Genomic DNA, 17,758 nt, shown 5'->3' on the forward strand with positions numbered 1-17,758 from the left:
CAGAAAGAGCTTGATAAATGCATAAAATTGGGTTAATTGGGTTTAAAATGTCAAAATATTACTATAGCGTTACATCTTGTAGTAGGAAACCTGCCATTTATAACATACATTGTTATATTGTAATTTGAGTTATGTAATTTATTTTGTGGATCATTGTTGTTTGTTTAAGTCTGTTTCTCCAGTTAAAACCAGTGTCCAGCAGGTATAATGAATGGACATCTCTCTCATAAATAATAATATAGAGAGATTTTTGTTACTCGCCATGCTATTCAGTTGGAAAAGATAAACACCAACAGCATCATTTTGTGCTCAAAAAGCAATGATGATTTATAGATGTCAGAAGTTTGTGTAGTTACTTAAACAGGCATTCCTCCTGGAAAAACACAGAACACTAGTAAAAGACAGGTCCATTACCAGGGTAGTGCATGATAATGTCCTATTGAACAAGCGCCAGCTGATTCCTCTTTGAGAGAAACCAGACTGTTTTCCTGGAATTTCCTGGCCTGACATTTGCATATGAATTCATATTTGGTGTTTATGCATATGTAGCAGTTTGGCATGGCTGGCCACTCAGTGCTGACTCACTCCACAGTAATCGGAGGGTATTATCGCAGAGGGTGGCTAAAAATGCACATCATCAAGACATTTCTGCTGGAGCCTCTCCTCAGCTCACCATCATTACACTCTATTATTCCTGCTGATGTATATTGAAGACTGTGCCAAGCCCCCAAATACTTCCAGCTCATCAACCCCCAGCCGAGAGGAGTGTCTGATCGTGCGGCCACAGGGGACGCTGCCAAGGTCGCTTAATCACCATTTACTTCTCCTAAGTGTGACTGAAGCTGATCTACACAGGGCAGAGCAGACTGATCAGCTGCAACTGCCACGGAGACCATGACACCTAAGGGTGCACCAGGGTGTTAAATAGACATTAGTGCTCTTCCCAGCGAAACGCCTCCCAAGGTAACGCCTCTCCAAAGTGGTACTTTCCCTTTAAAATGGCTTACAGCTTCACTCTAGACCAGCCTAATGATTTGAACATTTGCTCTTATGTCACACAGGAGTAATGGAAGTGGAAGGTTGCTGACTGAGCTGACTTTATTTTCTTACGCTTATGTTGTGGTCTTTCAATGAGTACGAGTTCCAGATTTAAGGGCCTGGTGTCTGCAAGAGAAACTATTGGCTATAGCTGGAATAACCCAATTCATGAGTTTCAGAATGATGAATAATAAGGACTGTTGCCACAGTGATTTAACAATACATCTTTTGAATGGGAAAACATCAAAAAGTTGCAAGTAGCAGGAGTTGAAATGCATGAATAGTCAGTTTGTGTCAAGGCCAACACACGGAAGACAATCACTCCCTTTCATATTCCACTATCTATTGAATATCAGTCTCCAGTAACAGGTAGAACACTCATATATCATTTTTTCAGAGTTAATGATTTAAGTTTGCTTACCAGTCTGAATATCCTTACAATTTCTAAAAAGGGGCCTCAACTCAATGTCAAATTGATTTCACATGGTCATCCATGCAGAGATGACTTATATAAAGTATACGTACGGAGTACAGAGGTAACCCACTCGGACATGGACAGAACATGCAAACTCAAACCAGGGACCTTCTTGCTGTGAGACAGAAGTGCTCGCCAATCACCCAGCGCCAAGGAAGGGTTTATTGCAGGCCAAAAGATTTAAATTGATGCACATGTATCTTTTATTATTTTTGTTCACAAAATCCTGTTTTTGCTGTTTAAAGCATTTTAGCATCAAATCTCTTCCCATCGCCGTGATGTCCAGATATCAGTGCATATCCTACCTGGGTCTGGCCACTGAACAAAGGCAGCAGTGTTCACAGCGGATTGGCTTTGATTCCATAATGGCACTTTGATGACACTGCCGGTGTGTTAGTGGAAAGCGGACCATTGATCAAACATTCACTAAACCCTATTCACTACAATGTTCTCCACACTAAGTGCAGCTTCAGAGTGTGTTGTCAAGACTAATAGGGAACAGGGACACAATATCTTATTAATCACACTTAGTGGCATGAATGATTCAAAGAGATAATTGCTCACATAAATGCCACAGTATTTACAGATAAAGAAGTATGATAATTGATTGTTTTACGGCACTTAATGCATCAATGTACAAAGTGTGTGTAATTATTCTTGCATATTCATTGCACCTTTAAATAATTCATCTGCATCTTTTTGCTAGAAATAAATAAAAGACTTTTAGAACTATTTGCACTGCATCTGGTTTTTTTCTTACCACTCTTGTGTCTACTTGAGAGAGTGGTATAAATCTACATCATTTCAATATGCAACCTGGTGGAGAACAATTATTGAGGAAAACTAGGCACAAAAGCAAAAGATACACATGTATGTGAATGTATTTATGTTGAGAAATGATTTGAGAAATGATTTAACAGTAAATAAGTGTATATCAAAAACAAAAAGAAAAGCATGTTGGTTTTGGTTGTATTTATTGCACTGAAAAAACTCAAGAAAAACATGTCTCCATTCTGTGAGTGGACCTGCATCTCCACAAACATCTTATGTGGCATGGAGGATGGCATCCTCCTACTTGTTTCCATGGCAATCTTGTTCTTTTGGCTATAATATTCCACAGTATGGTATAAAACTGATCTATGGAGAATATTCTGAAGTAAGGTTTTTAAAATTTCTAATTCCCATGGAAACATGCAGGTAATTTGCCACTTCCAAAAAGTTACCTTTAATAGTACCTTTAATAGTCTAAGTTTGATAAAACAAGACAAGTGGAGTAAAGTTCCAAATTAGGGCTTTACACTCCCCTGCTCCCCTCATGTGAAAATGGTGCATTCACAAAAAAGTGCATTGTCCCTGTTCAAATAAACAAATAAAAATAAAATAATAAGAAGAAAGAAAAAGTAATGAATTTTTCAATGTTGTAGTGATGCAAGCAACTTTTTCATCATTAGATGTTTTATATAGTTAAAAAATTCTACTACTGTTTGACTTTGATATAATACTGAGCATGCACAGTAATTTTCCCCACTGATAGCACAGCTCTGCAGACAGCACAGTCACAAGGATTTTTGCATCATAGAATAGTTTTAAATATTATTGTTTCAATAACATATAATCATTTTTTCCCCATATTCTTGTGTAGTGTGTGTCTTACCGAACACTATGAGGCGTGTGTGCGTATCCGTGGAGCCCAATGGATTCTGTGCCGTACATCGGTACATGGACCCGTTCAGTTCGGCTGGTACTCTCTCCAGAATGAGCTCCCTCCCCTCCCTCTCTGTGCTGCCGTCCAAAAGCCGACCCCCCACCCGCGTCCAGGTGAAGAGGGGCTCCGGGAACACCTCATTCTACCAGAGCAGGGAGAGAGGAGACAAAACAGTCAAGAGCAAGTCTGGGAGCCACAATCAAGAGATTGAGAGCAAACGATAGACATGAATAATGCAAAGCTCCAATTTTCCCTTAATGCAGCTGCAAGTTAACAACATGCATTAATAATCAACACTTCACTTTACAACTGTTTGCCCGCTCAGCTCCAGAGCGCCCTTCACACCAATTTTAAAATTTAAAGTACAGCCCACCATCGCTACCTCTCCAAAGGTTGATGTGTGATGGAATAATACGGGAACATGGGAATCTCTTGTGAAATTGAGGATTGGAGCCCTCCATTCTCAGTCCTTCTCTATAATCCATGGTATATTGGAATGAAACCTGAGAATGTATGCTCAGCAGTGTGCGCAGTGCATTATACAGATGAACCTTGTGCGATGAGACTGGGAATCAGCCAGTCTGTTTCTACTCAAGTACTCCACAAATCATTTATTCATTATTTTGTATTCATTGCTTATTCAATTTGATGCTTTGATTTGGTCACTAAAACCATGCTGGACACACTGTCTCAGTCATGTTTTTTTTTTTTTATTGTTTTGTTTTTTCACTACTTGAAACAAGATATATGGAATTATGTAGTAAAGAAAACAGTAAACTACAAATATTTTTTGACAGGTGGATACTTTGAGGATTTGAATATAAACTATAAGATAAATATTTAGTAGTGTGATTTATCTGTTCTTTGCTACATAATTCTATATACCTTACTTTACATATTTGATGTCTTCCGTATGTATATAAAATGTAAAAAAAACAAAACAAACAAACACTGAATAAGAGGGTGTGTCCAAACTTTTGACTGGTAGTGCATATAACAAAAGCCTTGACCTAAGGGAGTATAGAACGCAACAGCATGAACACTTTGTACTGGACAATAAATCAATACAATAGAGAAAGGTAGAGGCTCAAAGTAAAAGGATAAATTCTGATATATAGAGCCAAATATAAGACGCTGTTAACTTTAGCCAAAACTTTAGGCTGTATAAGACTGAGAGAAGAACCCAACACATTTGCCAAATCTTAAAAGCCTTATAAGCACTGAGATCACTGACTATCAGATGTCAACAAGCCTCTCGCCGGACTCAAAGGCAGCAGATTTACTGTTACTGGAATGAATTTGGAGCAACTGTTTGGCTTCTGCTCAAGTTCAAATGGCTTCACTTCCTCGTACAGAAGCATAGGCCAGCCTGGAGCATGTTTGTTGGCTCAAAGGAATAAATTGTACAGTCTGACCTTTCAAAACAGTTAATTAGAATGGACTTGTTGAAAACCTGGCTAAAGGGCTGTGTAATAATTTGAAATATCAAAACATATCATGGGAGTGTTTTCACATAAGAGAATGATAGTATTCCAATTGGATCAGCAAAGGTCATTGGGAGATAATTTTATCACAGTGTAGAAAAGAATCAGCTAATGCCATTGTGGGCCTTTACTAAATGTATGTTTTTATTGGGGCGCTAAGGACCTGTATTGCTCTACTAACAACCTAATCTTGTAGATTTTAGGTTTTTTGGTATCTTGGTTTAGCCCTAATTTTGATGTGGTCCATGTGAAAGCTTATGTGTCCACAACCACACACATTCAAATGACAGAAGTGAAAAGCGTTGTATAGTCAATTCTTAAAACTATGTTTTGATAAACACATTTAAATGCTGTGGATTAGCCATCTCCTCTTCACCTGACAGTTTCCAGGTGTCAGCCCTCCACATGTCAGTTCTGTCATAGAGATGAGGCCTGGCACTCTGTCTTTTTAAAGAGCTTATAATCACAAAAAAAAAAAAAAAAAAAAAAAAAAAAAAAAAGAGAAAATATCCAGAGGCTGTCATTGATGTTCTCTGGATATTTTTCTTAAATACTGAAATTGGATCATTTTGACTTGTAAAATTCATAGTCTTCAAAGTCTTAGTTAAAAATTGAGGAAAACAATGTTCAAATCAATTTTGTTGCCTAGGATCCAGAACTCAAGACTTCAATACGTTTACAAAGACGTGAGCATGGTCACCGATGAGCGTGACTGAAAGGTCAGGGATTTGGCTGAATTTGGCTCGAGGCGCGATGGAGGTAATGACCAGACTTATATCCCTCTGTATAAAAAATACAGAAAGACATTATTCTGGACTTATCAGACATACAACTTTGTGTAGTTCTTAAAAATGCGCTATAAATGCACTATAAATCAAAAGGACAAGTGGACAGTGCTAGTTCTTTGCATGCTTACCCCTACCTGGAATCCTTGTACAGTGATCCTGACTGTGTCCCCTACTTTGGCTCTGGTGGGGGTCATGAAGAGTTTGGGGCCCTTTGGAGCAGCTGAAAAGAGAGAGAAGACATAAAGGTCATCTGGCTGATCGTAGCGAGGACATCTCAGCCAACACCTGTTTTGTCTGAGCAGGGAGACAAATACAATTTCCTGTCAATTAAGGCCACGGGGCAAAAGGCATGGCCCCTGCAGGTTCCCTTATCCGGCGGCCAGTGCTGGATTTATTCCCCCTTGGAGAGAGGAAAAAAGTAAATTGGGTAGATAGTCATTACTGCAGGAGAATGGGAGTGCGCCGGGTGCTGTGTGGAGCTGCTGAGATAAGGGGCACTTGCAGAGCTAATTCCCTTGTCTTGGTGTGGACAGAGGTCTCCAGATGGCTTTCATGTGGACCCTTTAAAACAATGGAGCTCAGGCCAGCAGCAGGAGTTAAGAGAGGACAATATCTGCTTCTTGGTGCATGTAACAAACTTTACAATAGATTTTGGGATAATATAATTTATTCCCTTTACCAAATCAGTAAGTTGAACAAATTAGGGAAAAAAAAAAAATCTAATCACTAATATATTATACATACACACACACACATACACACGTACACACCCCCCCACCCACACACACACACACACACACACACACGCACGCACATACACACGTACACACACCCCCACCCACACACACACACACACACGCACGCACCCCCACCCCCACACACACACACCCACACCCCACACACACACACATACACTCACTCACACACATATATAACTGAAAAACATAGATAAACATGTGTCCTTATTGTGAGTGGCCTAGCATCTACAACTCCTCTCCATGGAAATGTAGTATGGCAAAAAAAAAACAAAAAAAAAAAAACAAATCTCCATGTAGACCATTGTGAAGTATGGTTTAAACTTTCTATTCCCATGGGATCATGCACGTGACGTGCCACCGTTAAAAGTTATTCTGTGTCACTTTTAATCAAGATTAAGTGAACGCAAACAAATATGAAGAGCAAAACTATGAAACTATTAATTCATTATCTTTGATCTGCTAATTGTAATTTCTGATTGTGATTTGGTGATTCTGATTTACTGTGTCATTATCATGTGATTAAGTTTAATTGATTAATCTGGCAGCCCTATAAATGAGGAGTCCAAATGTTCTGTGTGATTGACTAATTGAGGTACATTTACTTGAATGTTTTCACAGATAAACATTAGCATATATGTCTATCATTTCATTGGTCTAGATCTAGTTATACAGAATAGTAATAATGTCCCATTCTGCATGGCTCTCTATGTGAGACACTTTCCAACAAGATAAGTTTAGTACATCCTATAAATAAGCTGTAGCAAGAGTCCAACTCTGGACAAATCTGCCTGAATTTGTTCAGTTTAAACTATCAATACAAATCACAAATACAAATGGCTGTTTGGTGCTTGTTTTCATTGATGGGTTAAAGTAAAGGGGGAATAAATAAACAGACAAATGAGCTCGATTTTAGCTATTAATCCAGCCACAATCTGTCGACGCCAGCTAATGGAGCACAGCCTTTTCCCAGGCAACCATTGACTACAAGTCGGCCTCCAACTAATGGATAAAGAGTTACACTCCACACCTGTAAATAACAGAACAGAACGTATTTTAACTCCCTGCAAACATGAGAAATGGAATGTTCTAAATCGTATATACTGAGTAGTGAGCAAAAATGAAGCACAAGTGTACAAGTGATTAGGACTGCAATAATGAATTGGTATAATCGTGACTAGTTCACTTCTAAAAAGACTGGCCTTCATAAATACAAATGTCAAAAAAGATAAAAAAATGTATATTATTCAGATCAGTAAGAGACTTTATTCATAAATATCCTCTATCTAGAAGCCGTTTTTAAACCATGTATTGGTTCGGGGCCGGCTCTAGCTCTTTTGGCACCCTGGGTAAGATTTCTAACAGTGCCCCCTGCCCCACCCGCAGTAATAAATCGTCTAAAATTGTGTATTTTTGCTCAGACTTTGGGCATTAGTTCACAAATTAGGCATCATAAATCAAATTCTGTATTATTTTGTAGCAAGTAATGGGGTCCCCTCAAGAAATTTATGAACAAAACAGAAGTAATTTCCTGTAATCTGAGGCAAACTAGATCAACAAATCAAATGTGTTTTTACAGTAGTTCATTTCTGTCTATTCATTACAATTGTAGGGTACTTCTGTCCAAGATTCAAAGGTGGGCATTAGTTATTACAGGAACACTTGTGACATTGTTTGGGCTAACCTGTATTTTTTACATTCTACACATTATTGCATGTATGTCCAATTTATATGTCAGTGGTTCCCAGTGGAGCCCGTGCCCTCTGCTGCCTCCCTGTGCTCCACCCCTGCTCTCCAGAGCACTGAGAACAGCTGCCTGTGAGCTGCAGCCTCACACAGGGCTGTGCACGCTCCACATAACAGTCACAGTCCAGTCTACAACTTTCAAACTCCAGCCTCCTGCCCTCATGGTTATGTGACTTTTATACGAATTCAACTGAAATGTGGAGAAAAATGTATCGTGCTTTGTCGTGGTTTTCACAGCACTGACTCTACAGACGTAGGACTATTAGTTCATCAGCCTGTGATTCTGAGAATAAGAGGCGGATTGACACAAAGTAAAGACTTTTGGGATGTAGAACATTATTTTATTATTTTGATTAGGCTGATTCAGATGCAATATATATGTCATTGTGCACACAAGATCACAGATCCACTAGTCCAGCTTGAACAAGATTTCTCTCATCTTATTTATTTTTGAATGCTTTTTGAGAGAAAAAAAATATCATTGAGGAGATTAAAGCATGTGGAACAATTGTATTGCAATGTATTCATTTAAAACATTTTTATGACTGCAATTTGGCACCTTCTCCACCAGATCACACCTTAAGCGACCGCTTGGTTTGCCTATGTCCAGAGCCGACCATGTGTTGGTTATGAATGTATGCAACAATTAAGCAATCATTGTTTGGCTGTTTGACTAATCAAAATAAGTAATTACTGACTACTAAAATAATAGTTGCAGTCTCACTACCAATTACTATTTCACAGTGCTAAAACCATATACTGCATGTCCACATTATCATATTGATTACATTTTAAAAACATCCCAGGATCATTTTGTTTCATTCATGCATGTTTGAGTAATCATTTATGCAGCCTCTTAAGAGCTAAAATGCTGTTTCAACACTCTTCCACCAGGCACTTGATACCAACTGCTATGCACATTTATAATGTCCACAAAACTTCCCTGAACCTATCCTGATCTATCAGTACTTTGCCTTCACTGGAGCCATTTTATTTTTCTGTCATGCTGTATTTCACCATGCTCCATTCCCCACTTCTGCCAACAGGGGGTGAAAGATAGCCTCGACATACAAATAGAAACTTTTACATGATAAAGCCCCAAATATCTATTACAAACAGTAAACAGCCACAAGTAACTGACCATAAAAAACCTTAAAAGAAGTGTACATTTGAATTTAAATCTGGGTCTAAATGAAGTCAATTAGAAAATCTTTATATAGGCTGGACATATGAGCCCAGCATAATTTGAGCGCTTTAGACTGCATAGCTAAATAGTCCATCTCCTGCTGGTGAATGGATGTCTTTTCACAGGCTAGTACTGGCAAGGAAGTATGAAGCTGCACACCACCCCCACGTTAGCGAGGGGTATTTTTAATGCTGGTGCCGTGGTGCCTCATAATGCTAGCAGGACATATGGCTGGAGAAGATGACGGCTGATACTGGGAACTGCTCCAACACTGACAGTTGGCGACCTACGTCAGTACTGTTCACCAGGCCACAAGCAGTGGCCAACGTGACATAGGCTGTGACCATGGTGAAGACCCAAATATAAGGCTGTTGGTAGTGGTAAATGGTCACATCTTTATATAGCACTTTATACCAAAGAACCACTCCCCCATTCACACACATTCACACACATTCACACACATTCACACACATTCACACACATTCACACACATTCACACACATATTCATACACAAATGTACACAGTCACTGGGGGCGAGGTGGGTTAAATCTTTTGCCCTAGGACACAACAAGAGGATTCATCTGTGGGAACTGAAATCATACCGCCAAACTTCAGATTAGTGAACAAACACTACCAAGTGAGCTAATGTTGGTCTGGCATTTATACTACTGTAACGTCATATGCAAGGAAGATTGGTATTTTGGTATTTCGGGTCACTACAAGGATGGAAGTATGCACCTGGGATAAACTCATTTAGCAATAGTGTACATTATATTACCAGTAAAATTAAGGGAATTAGCTGGTATTTTACAGCCTTCTCACTGGTCAAGGTTAGGATATGGTTGGGCTATTACTGTGAATTAAAAAAAGGATTCAGATGTGTCCTGTTGCGTATATACCATGAAATAGGCAAAATTACATTTTTACTTGCCACCTATTTCTATCTTGTTACCAACCAATTACTGAGCTATAAAGTACAACCAAATTACAACATAATGACTGCAAAGTTGGAGGAAGTGTCTAGGGTGTAGAGTCTGGGAGTCCCTCTTTAGACTGCTGCCCCTGCGAACTGCCTCGGATAAGTGGAAGAAAATGGAGGGATGGATGGATTATTTATTCAGGAAATTCTATGTAAAATGTATTATGGGTTTAGTTTACATGGTTTGCTATATTATAGTCTACACTGCACATCTGAGTAAACATCTCATACAGATGAAAACTTGCTCCTTCCTGGGAATATTAGTAATTTTATTTAATGTCATTTCATTAACTAATAATGTAGTCTGAAACAGTAACTGTGTTACTTGCAAACATGAAGTGCTGATTTTACCTGCTGTGTTTATTTGGCCACAAACACTTAATTCTGGAGGCACTGTTCTCCTCATGAATAGTGCATGTACAAGTGTAACCCAGTGCCTCGCAGTGCATCAGGTGTGCTCGCCACACGAGCCAACAGATCAACAGGTCTGCCCAGATGCACAGCACACTCGGCCAGTTAGAGGAACCTGTCGCATTAGCTGCGTGACTGGCTTTGTTACAGGAGGAGAGCAGCGGAGCCTTACAAGGATGTTTAAAAAGGGCCAACCCCACTGCTGGAGTAGGCTACTGTCATGAAGCCAACACTGCATATCATGTATAGCATGTCCTCCAGGATCTGAATCAACATGCAAGACTTAGTGATCTCCAGGAAAGACAGAACAGAATACCAGAGCACTGCTATGTCTCTGGGCCTTCCAAACTATGTTGGCATAATGAAGCTGTTTACATTGGATGAACAGGCAGGTACCATGCTGTGACATTTATAGGTCCACGCTCCAGTCTACAAACTGGGCTTCCAGAGCACCTGGTATTTGATGATCATGCTTTGGCAAAGGAACATATTGGAGATGTAAAACTGGCTCACTGCAGCTGTATAGTGTCCATCACATAGAAAATACACTAAACTGGTTTCATATAAACGGGAAATCTTTAACATTGGTAGTGAAATGAAATATTACAATTCTGATAAAGATTAACACAACAAAATACCATAAATTATTCATAATGTTTCTAATTACAAATACAAGAGATGTCCTTCCCCAGTCATCCTAGTCATTATTCCACCATTAACAATGTGGGTGAAGTGTCTTGCCTAAGGACACGACGACTTCCATCCAAGTACTACTCAAGCATGGCCTTGCTTAGCTGAGTTGTGACAAGATCAGGCATTGACATGGAATAGCAGATAACATTATAGATATTGATACATTTATCTCTTTTTTCCCTAACACTAACCCTACTTACTAAACATTTGCATTTAAAGCATTCTGGAACTGTATATTTATTTGACAAATGCTTTCTGCAAGATGCCCTTTTTTCAGACACACTAATTTATTCCATGAATTTGCTTAAAAAAGAATGTTTCAATGCATCTCCCCTATTAAGTAGAATTGCCTGAAAACTGCATGACATGTATAGATGATTATTCAATTTTTTTTTTTTTGAAACATCCCATAATAGTAAGTGATGAAGTTGTGTACATCAAGCATAAACTGCTCTCTTTAAGTATTAAGATGCTCATAAATTGAACATACAGTGTAGCATAGCATAGAAGGCGGAGTCCCTGGTCTCATAGAGGTGATCTTTTTTTAGCTTAGCACCAGCGCTCTGGACATTAGTATGGGCAGCACACAGACACTCATGCATATTCATCAGGTGTAATACAACAGTGGTCGATTGTCAGACTGTCGCTCCATCTCATGTGGTAATATTAAATCTCTGAAAGATTTATTACATATGGAGGTTATGGAGACCTCCTTTTCATTTCCTGGACAAATACACCTGATAGATCCAACTGTACAGAGAGAGAACTGGAAGCTATAATTACATCTTTATTGATTCCAAGCTAAACTTACTACCAATTGCTTAAAAGAAAACATATGTAGATTTAAGCATATACAGCCCTCCATATAAATAATACACATAGTCAGGAGAACAAAGGAAATATTGGTACCACATGAATTTGTTTTAATAATGTATTTGTATGTGGTAATAGCATTTGCACAACATTTGAAAACATTGTGGCAAAATCAAAAATATGGGCCAAATCTGCCAATTTGTTTAATCTGTTACCATTTGGTTGATGTGTAAGTATCCTAGGAATTACTGAATGGAAACTCCATGATGAAAAACAGGAACATCTAATGCATTCATAACATCATGCCATGTTATTCTATTTTATTTATTCATTCAATAGACCCTTCCCTTGTAACAAATCAAGATGAATACACTATTTCTCTAACCAGATGTTAAACGTTTTGTCTCCTAGTGCTCAAATTAGTACTAGTATTTTTTATTTATTTATTTTTTTCATCATCAGTAGGAAAAAGGTTGCTTAGTGGTCTTTCTACCTTTTCAAGAACAAAGGCAGCAATAAATGCGCTACTTCAAAACAAACACACGGTTAAAGCCTTGTCAAAATATTAGCACCTCTGACATTTTGAAGGAATTTCACAGACGTGTCATTTGTTTTATCGTCAACATTGGAGAGGTGAAAAGCTGTTCAAATGCTTGATGCAATGCTTTGACACCACAAGGCAGCTCATGCCATTGCACCTTGGAGTGACACGGCTGTCTCCATTTTGTGTGTTACTGCTGGTATTTCTCTGCACTTTGTATAAGGCACTGACATTTACAGTGTGTAAAGGGACGTTTATTGTGTAACTCCAAACCATCATTTAAAAAACCCACAAAGCACAACGTGACAACTGATTTCAAAAGCATGCTATTAGGCTCCATTGACAGTGGTGCAGCTGCAGACTTAATTATAGTGTGTTTAAAATGTAGGGAGGAGCATTATATACAGTTTTAGTGTAGTCATTTTCAGTGATAGTGGCAAGCAAAAGCTGGCATTAGGCCTTTCTTTCAATAACAATGACTTTTTTTAACAGCCAGCTGATATAAATTCTATGCTAAATCAGTGTGCTTATTATGACGATATCATGATATTTTTAGGAAGAGACAAAGGCTGGCTTTTGCATTTGACAAAGTCAAATGCAAAAGCCAACAGTAATCAAAACATTCGTGACTGTCCCAAGTTCTAATAAATCAAGATGGCTGTGTGTAACTTTTGCCTAAACTGCCAGCATAACAGACTGCATGGCATGTGGAAGCATTGTAATGAGACAACAGGCAAACAGATTCAAACATAAACTATTTTCTTTTCTTCACTTAATTTCTTGTCATTTTTCTTTAAAAGCAAGCTGTGTATAAAGATCCAACTAAACAGGTGTTATTAATAGCTGTCGACTCCTTTTGTATGACAATGTTCCTTGCTTTATTTACTACAGCTCTTTACCTTGTGTTTATCCCCACGTTTCAGACTGGACTTGATAAGCACTCATGTATCGTACTGTTGCACACACCAAAGCTCGACAATAGACTGTCTGCATTGTCTATTATTTACAGCACTTATTCCTCAAACCAAAGATAATGTCTGTGTTTATAATGTTATTATTCAGGGGCTTACATGGGTCAATCTTTTGCTTTGAAAGAGGAAGTTGCAACTTTGTTTTTAGATAAAAATCTGAAAACAGTGCACGTCTCTCATGCCATCAAAGATTTATGCAACCTTTAGCCTTAGAGAACCTTCAAAGTGCAACTTTTCTCATTGCCAAATCTTCCACTTTGATATTTGGTAGAAGTATAAATTCTACAAGTTTTGACGTGAGGAAATTTTTATAGATTACTTTTGCTTTGAGAGACTAAGCGCGGTGTATGAAAGAGCTTCAGTGCTGTGAGAATATGTAAGGGTCATCTGCTCCGGTCAGAGTGTCTACATTTTCATTTAACTTTGCTAATTCAGGTTGACTTTTTCAATAGGCGCAGTAAGTTAGCTCAATCTGCCGACAGACAGACAGCTCGATTGCCCTGTCACTCACTGCAAGTTTTTCAATTGCTGCTTAACTTGCAATCTGCTCAGCTGTAACACAATTAAGCAGGATCTAATGAAAATCTGTGTTGTTAAGGGAACATTTGCCAAAGAAGACTTTAGATTATGTGTGAGTTTGGTAATAAAAACTGAAGATAATTTTAATCTATTAGACAGTTTGTGAATATTGGAGATTTTCAGAGGATAAAAGTATTTTTGTGTTCTTGGGCAAAACACTTCATCCTAAACAGTGATTGTTTTACCCAACAGGTAAACTGGGACAGACAAATGAAAGCATGGTTACCTACAGGTGTTTTGACAATATTTTCTGTATGTTAAAGCTTAGGGATCTGATTTTAAAACCATGAGAAAGTTGGTTGGATAGCAGGACCACGCCACATCTACATTTCCAGAGCATTCGGGTCAATCATTACTGCTCAATGTTTTCAAGCAACCCTATTAAACAAGGAAGTCTCTCTACAATGCTGGTCACGGTTCTTTTGACCCCACCGATCCTCTGTCACTTAGCCATCTCACTCACTTCTGCATTCACAAAGACTTGTTGTGGACCTTGCTAATGAAAAGGTGGATAGTGTCTTGCCCACGTATAATGCAACAACATGAATGCCAATAGTTCTACAGGGAAAACTCAAGCTCTGGCTTGAGTGCTTCCCATTCTCCCCATCACCTTTGGTCAGTCTATCACTTTGCATGCGACACGCTAATTACAGCATTCAAAACCATCAGGACTCACCTAGCGTGACCTCAGTCTGCATGGGCATGGAGAGTGCTGGGTGCTTGACCTCACAGCTGAACAGGGCATCGTTGTCCAGTTGGGGGTTGAGGGTCCAGGTGAGGCGAGCCTGCACCACCACTGACCCATCGCTCTGGGGGACGTGGGTGTGGCTGAAGTAATACAGAGGGTCAGTACTGTGGACCCAGCGGGGGAACTCGCGGCTCACCACAGTCTCTGGGATGACCTCTGTAGCGGGGCTGGGCTCAGACGCTTGCTGGCCCTGGCTGTGGTAGTGCTGGGGGCTCTCTGTGTGCAGGCGAGACAAACGGCCTTCAGGGTCCAGCAGAGAGAGAGAGCGCTGCAGTTTGGTCTCATCCAGGTCCCGGCTGATCAGCGGGCGGGCCCCTCTGAAGTTGGCAGAGCCAGTGCCTGCTTCACTGGCAGTGGGCATAGTGTACGAGATGACCTCTATGAGCTCACCGTCCCGTTTGAAGTACACCTGAAAGAGAGGAATATTTTGGAAATTCATGAAAGTTGCTTAAAATGATGACTACCGTGCAGTGAAGTAGCCTGTTGTTGTGTATCTGTCTGAAAGATTTTTTATTGTACAATAGTCCAGCGATAGTTAGAACTACACTAAAGAGAAGATATGTGCTTTAATATCCCCTATACCAGTGGTTCTCAAACTGTGGTACATGCTCCTTCAGGTGGGATACAGAGTTCTTTGCAGGTCCTACATTTACGTGATTTTGAGGCAATCAAATCCATATTTCAGTCCTCTTTTGGGTTAGTCCTTGTTTAGAACTACTACAGCAGGTGTGCGGTCTTGTTTTAGACCTGATGTACATCTGGTGGTACTCAGAAGGCCAGATATTTTCTTAGGTTGTACTTGGTGTGGAAAGTTTGAGAGCCACTGCTGTATACCACATGTACTGTATTGGGGCTTATTGGTATAATGTATTCAGTAAACACTAGTGCTGAAAGGTTTCCCAGGATACTAAATGGTTTTCGTACTGCTGCATGGGTCTATTAAAATGTGTACTGCATAATCCTGTGAATAGAAATGTGTGATTTCTACTTGTAGCTTTAAGGTGTTACATTGAATGCACAGACGTCTTCATTAAACCAACGAGACCTGATATAATTGATATAATGCCATGATATAATGATATAAGTTCTGATACATGGCATTATAGAAACAATTACAGTTTCAAATATATTCATACTGGCGTCATTTTTGTAAACAATAAATACAATATAAATACAACTTTTAACTAATAATAAAACAGGGGAACAATGAAATGGTGAAATACATTTACACGTGTTTTGGGGAATGAGGTTAAAACAGAAAACTTGCTTACAATGCAGTTGTTATGAGCCCTGAAGGACACTGTAAATAGCTAAATATTCGCTAGGACAGATGCTACATTACCCTTAGCTGCTGGTTGTAATACACAGAGTATTTATAGTCAAAAAGCTGTAATGGCCACATTCAGAATGGGCTGGTCTGACTCCAGGAGTGTGAATGCCCTTGCTCAAAGGCGTTCAGCAGGTTTTTGTTTTACACACTGACCCTGACTGACTGCTGACTCTTCATGTCATGTTGTTGCTCTGTGGCCCCCTCTACCTGTCGTCTACCTGCTCTGCATAGTATAACAAAGAAATGCCTCATCCTTCTCTCCATCACTTACAGTCACGTCTCTAGTTTGGTCAAATCCAAGCAACTTTTAAGTCCTCAAGGTTAATAGATGAAGCTTACTGGGGAACTGTATAACTTGGAATGTTTCACAGCATGGCATAAGGCTTAACGTCATTACATTTACTCAATGATAGGCATCTTTATTGATCAAAAACATGCATTCTTACTGTCAGTGGAGGTGCCCCTTAACAGATTTGACCAATAACTGTGCCCGCCTGTGTGTCCGAATGAAGGAAATTGAAGTAAAACAAAACGTTATGCAGACCACCTTTAAACCTACATAAAGTTGTATGTATCAGAATTTTATATCTAAGATGTATATATGATAACATAAAAGATCACCCAACATTACAAGGTCAGTAATTATTTACAAGATCTGAATGCAAGTTAATGTTTCAAAAATGCCAAATTACAATTCTCACAATGGGGGAAAAATCTGCTTCAGTTATGGACAGTCTCATGGGAAGATTATGTTATAATGTTACCTCCTCAAAAATAGACCTGGAGTTGTGTTTTGTTTCATTCACATATGTTTGAGTAAGACTTTATTATTAGTCTGTCTACATCTGCAAAGCTCAAAAGGGCTGAAATAATCCAAATGATTCTAGTGAAGGTGTATGGAGTTTAAAGACACAGTGAAGCACTTCCTGTATTACCACATGATGACATCACAAGGTGGGACAGAGTGAGAGTTGAGAAAAGAAATTAGCCAAAACATGCAGGATTTGTGTGTAATATATGTCTGAATGAAGCAAAACACAACTCCAGGTCTGTTTGTGATGAGGAAACAACATTATAACATAGATCAGAAAATAGTGTAATATGGGACCTTTAAGCAATCTGCACTGCTGTCTTACACATGAACCCTATGAATGCATGAATCACATTTTTGTAAAGAGACTACTCCTCGTTAAATCATGCAATCATCAATACACTCACTGGGCTCCATTCACAAATAGTCCAATAGTCCCCAAGGTTTTTGCAGCTTTACCTCATGTGATCCACAGACTCTCAGCTTAAAGTTCACAAACAAAATAGGAAGTAAAATCAACATGCTCGCTCCACGCTGACCCTATTGCGTCGGCTGGTAGCTAAGAGAAGACGTATTAAAACAGCTCATTAATTATCTCAGCAGGTGGACGCGGGCAGGCAGCAGGATTAGAGGCTCTCATGCACCTGTTCTGATGCTGTTGTCGGACAAAATGGTGTGGATACACAAAAACATCTGGGCTGGCA

The 17,758-nt window shown here is 39.2% G+C and overlaps 1 protein-coding gene across 2 annotated transcripts in view; it reads right to left on the minus strand.

Moving 5' to 3' along the window:
- igsf21a (immunoglobin superfamily, member 21a) overlaps window positions 1–17,758 on the minus strand; it is a 180,831-nt gene that overhangs the window by 6,134 nt on the left and 156,939 nt on the right. Inside the window, exons 6-8 of one of the 2 annotated variants that reach the window (XM_033967366.2) lie at window positions 14,842–15,322; window positions 5,625–5,710; window positions 3,168–3,360 (exon numbers count right to left, since the gene is read on the minus strand). In XM_033967366.2, the coding sequence (XP_033823257.1) occupies window positions 3,168–3,360; window positions 5,625–5,710; window positions 14,842–15,322 (760 nt within the window). Of the gene's footprint in view, window positions 1–3,167; window positions 3,361–5,618; window positions 5,711–14,841; window positions 15,323–17,758 lie in introns of both variants that reach the window. The other variant, XM_033967364.2, reaches the window with a different exon arrangement.

Source organism: Periophthalmus magnuspinnatus, chromosome 5 (assembly GCF_009829125.3).
Source record: "Periophthalmus magnuspinnatus isolate fPerMag1 chromosome 5, fPerMag1.2.pri, whole genome shotgun sequence".
NCBI lineage: Eukaryota > Metazoa > Chordata > Actinopteri > Gobiiformes > Gobiidae > Periophthalmus > Periophthalmus magnuspinnatus.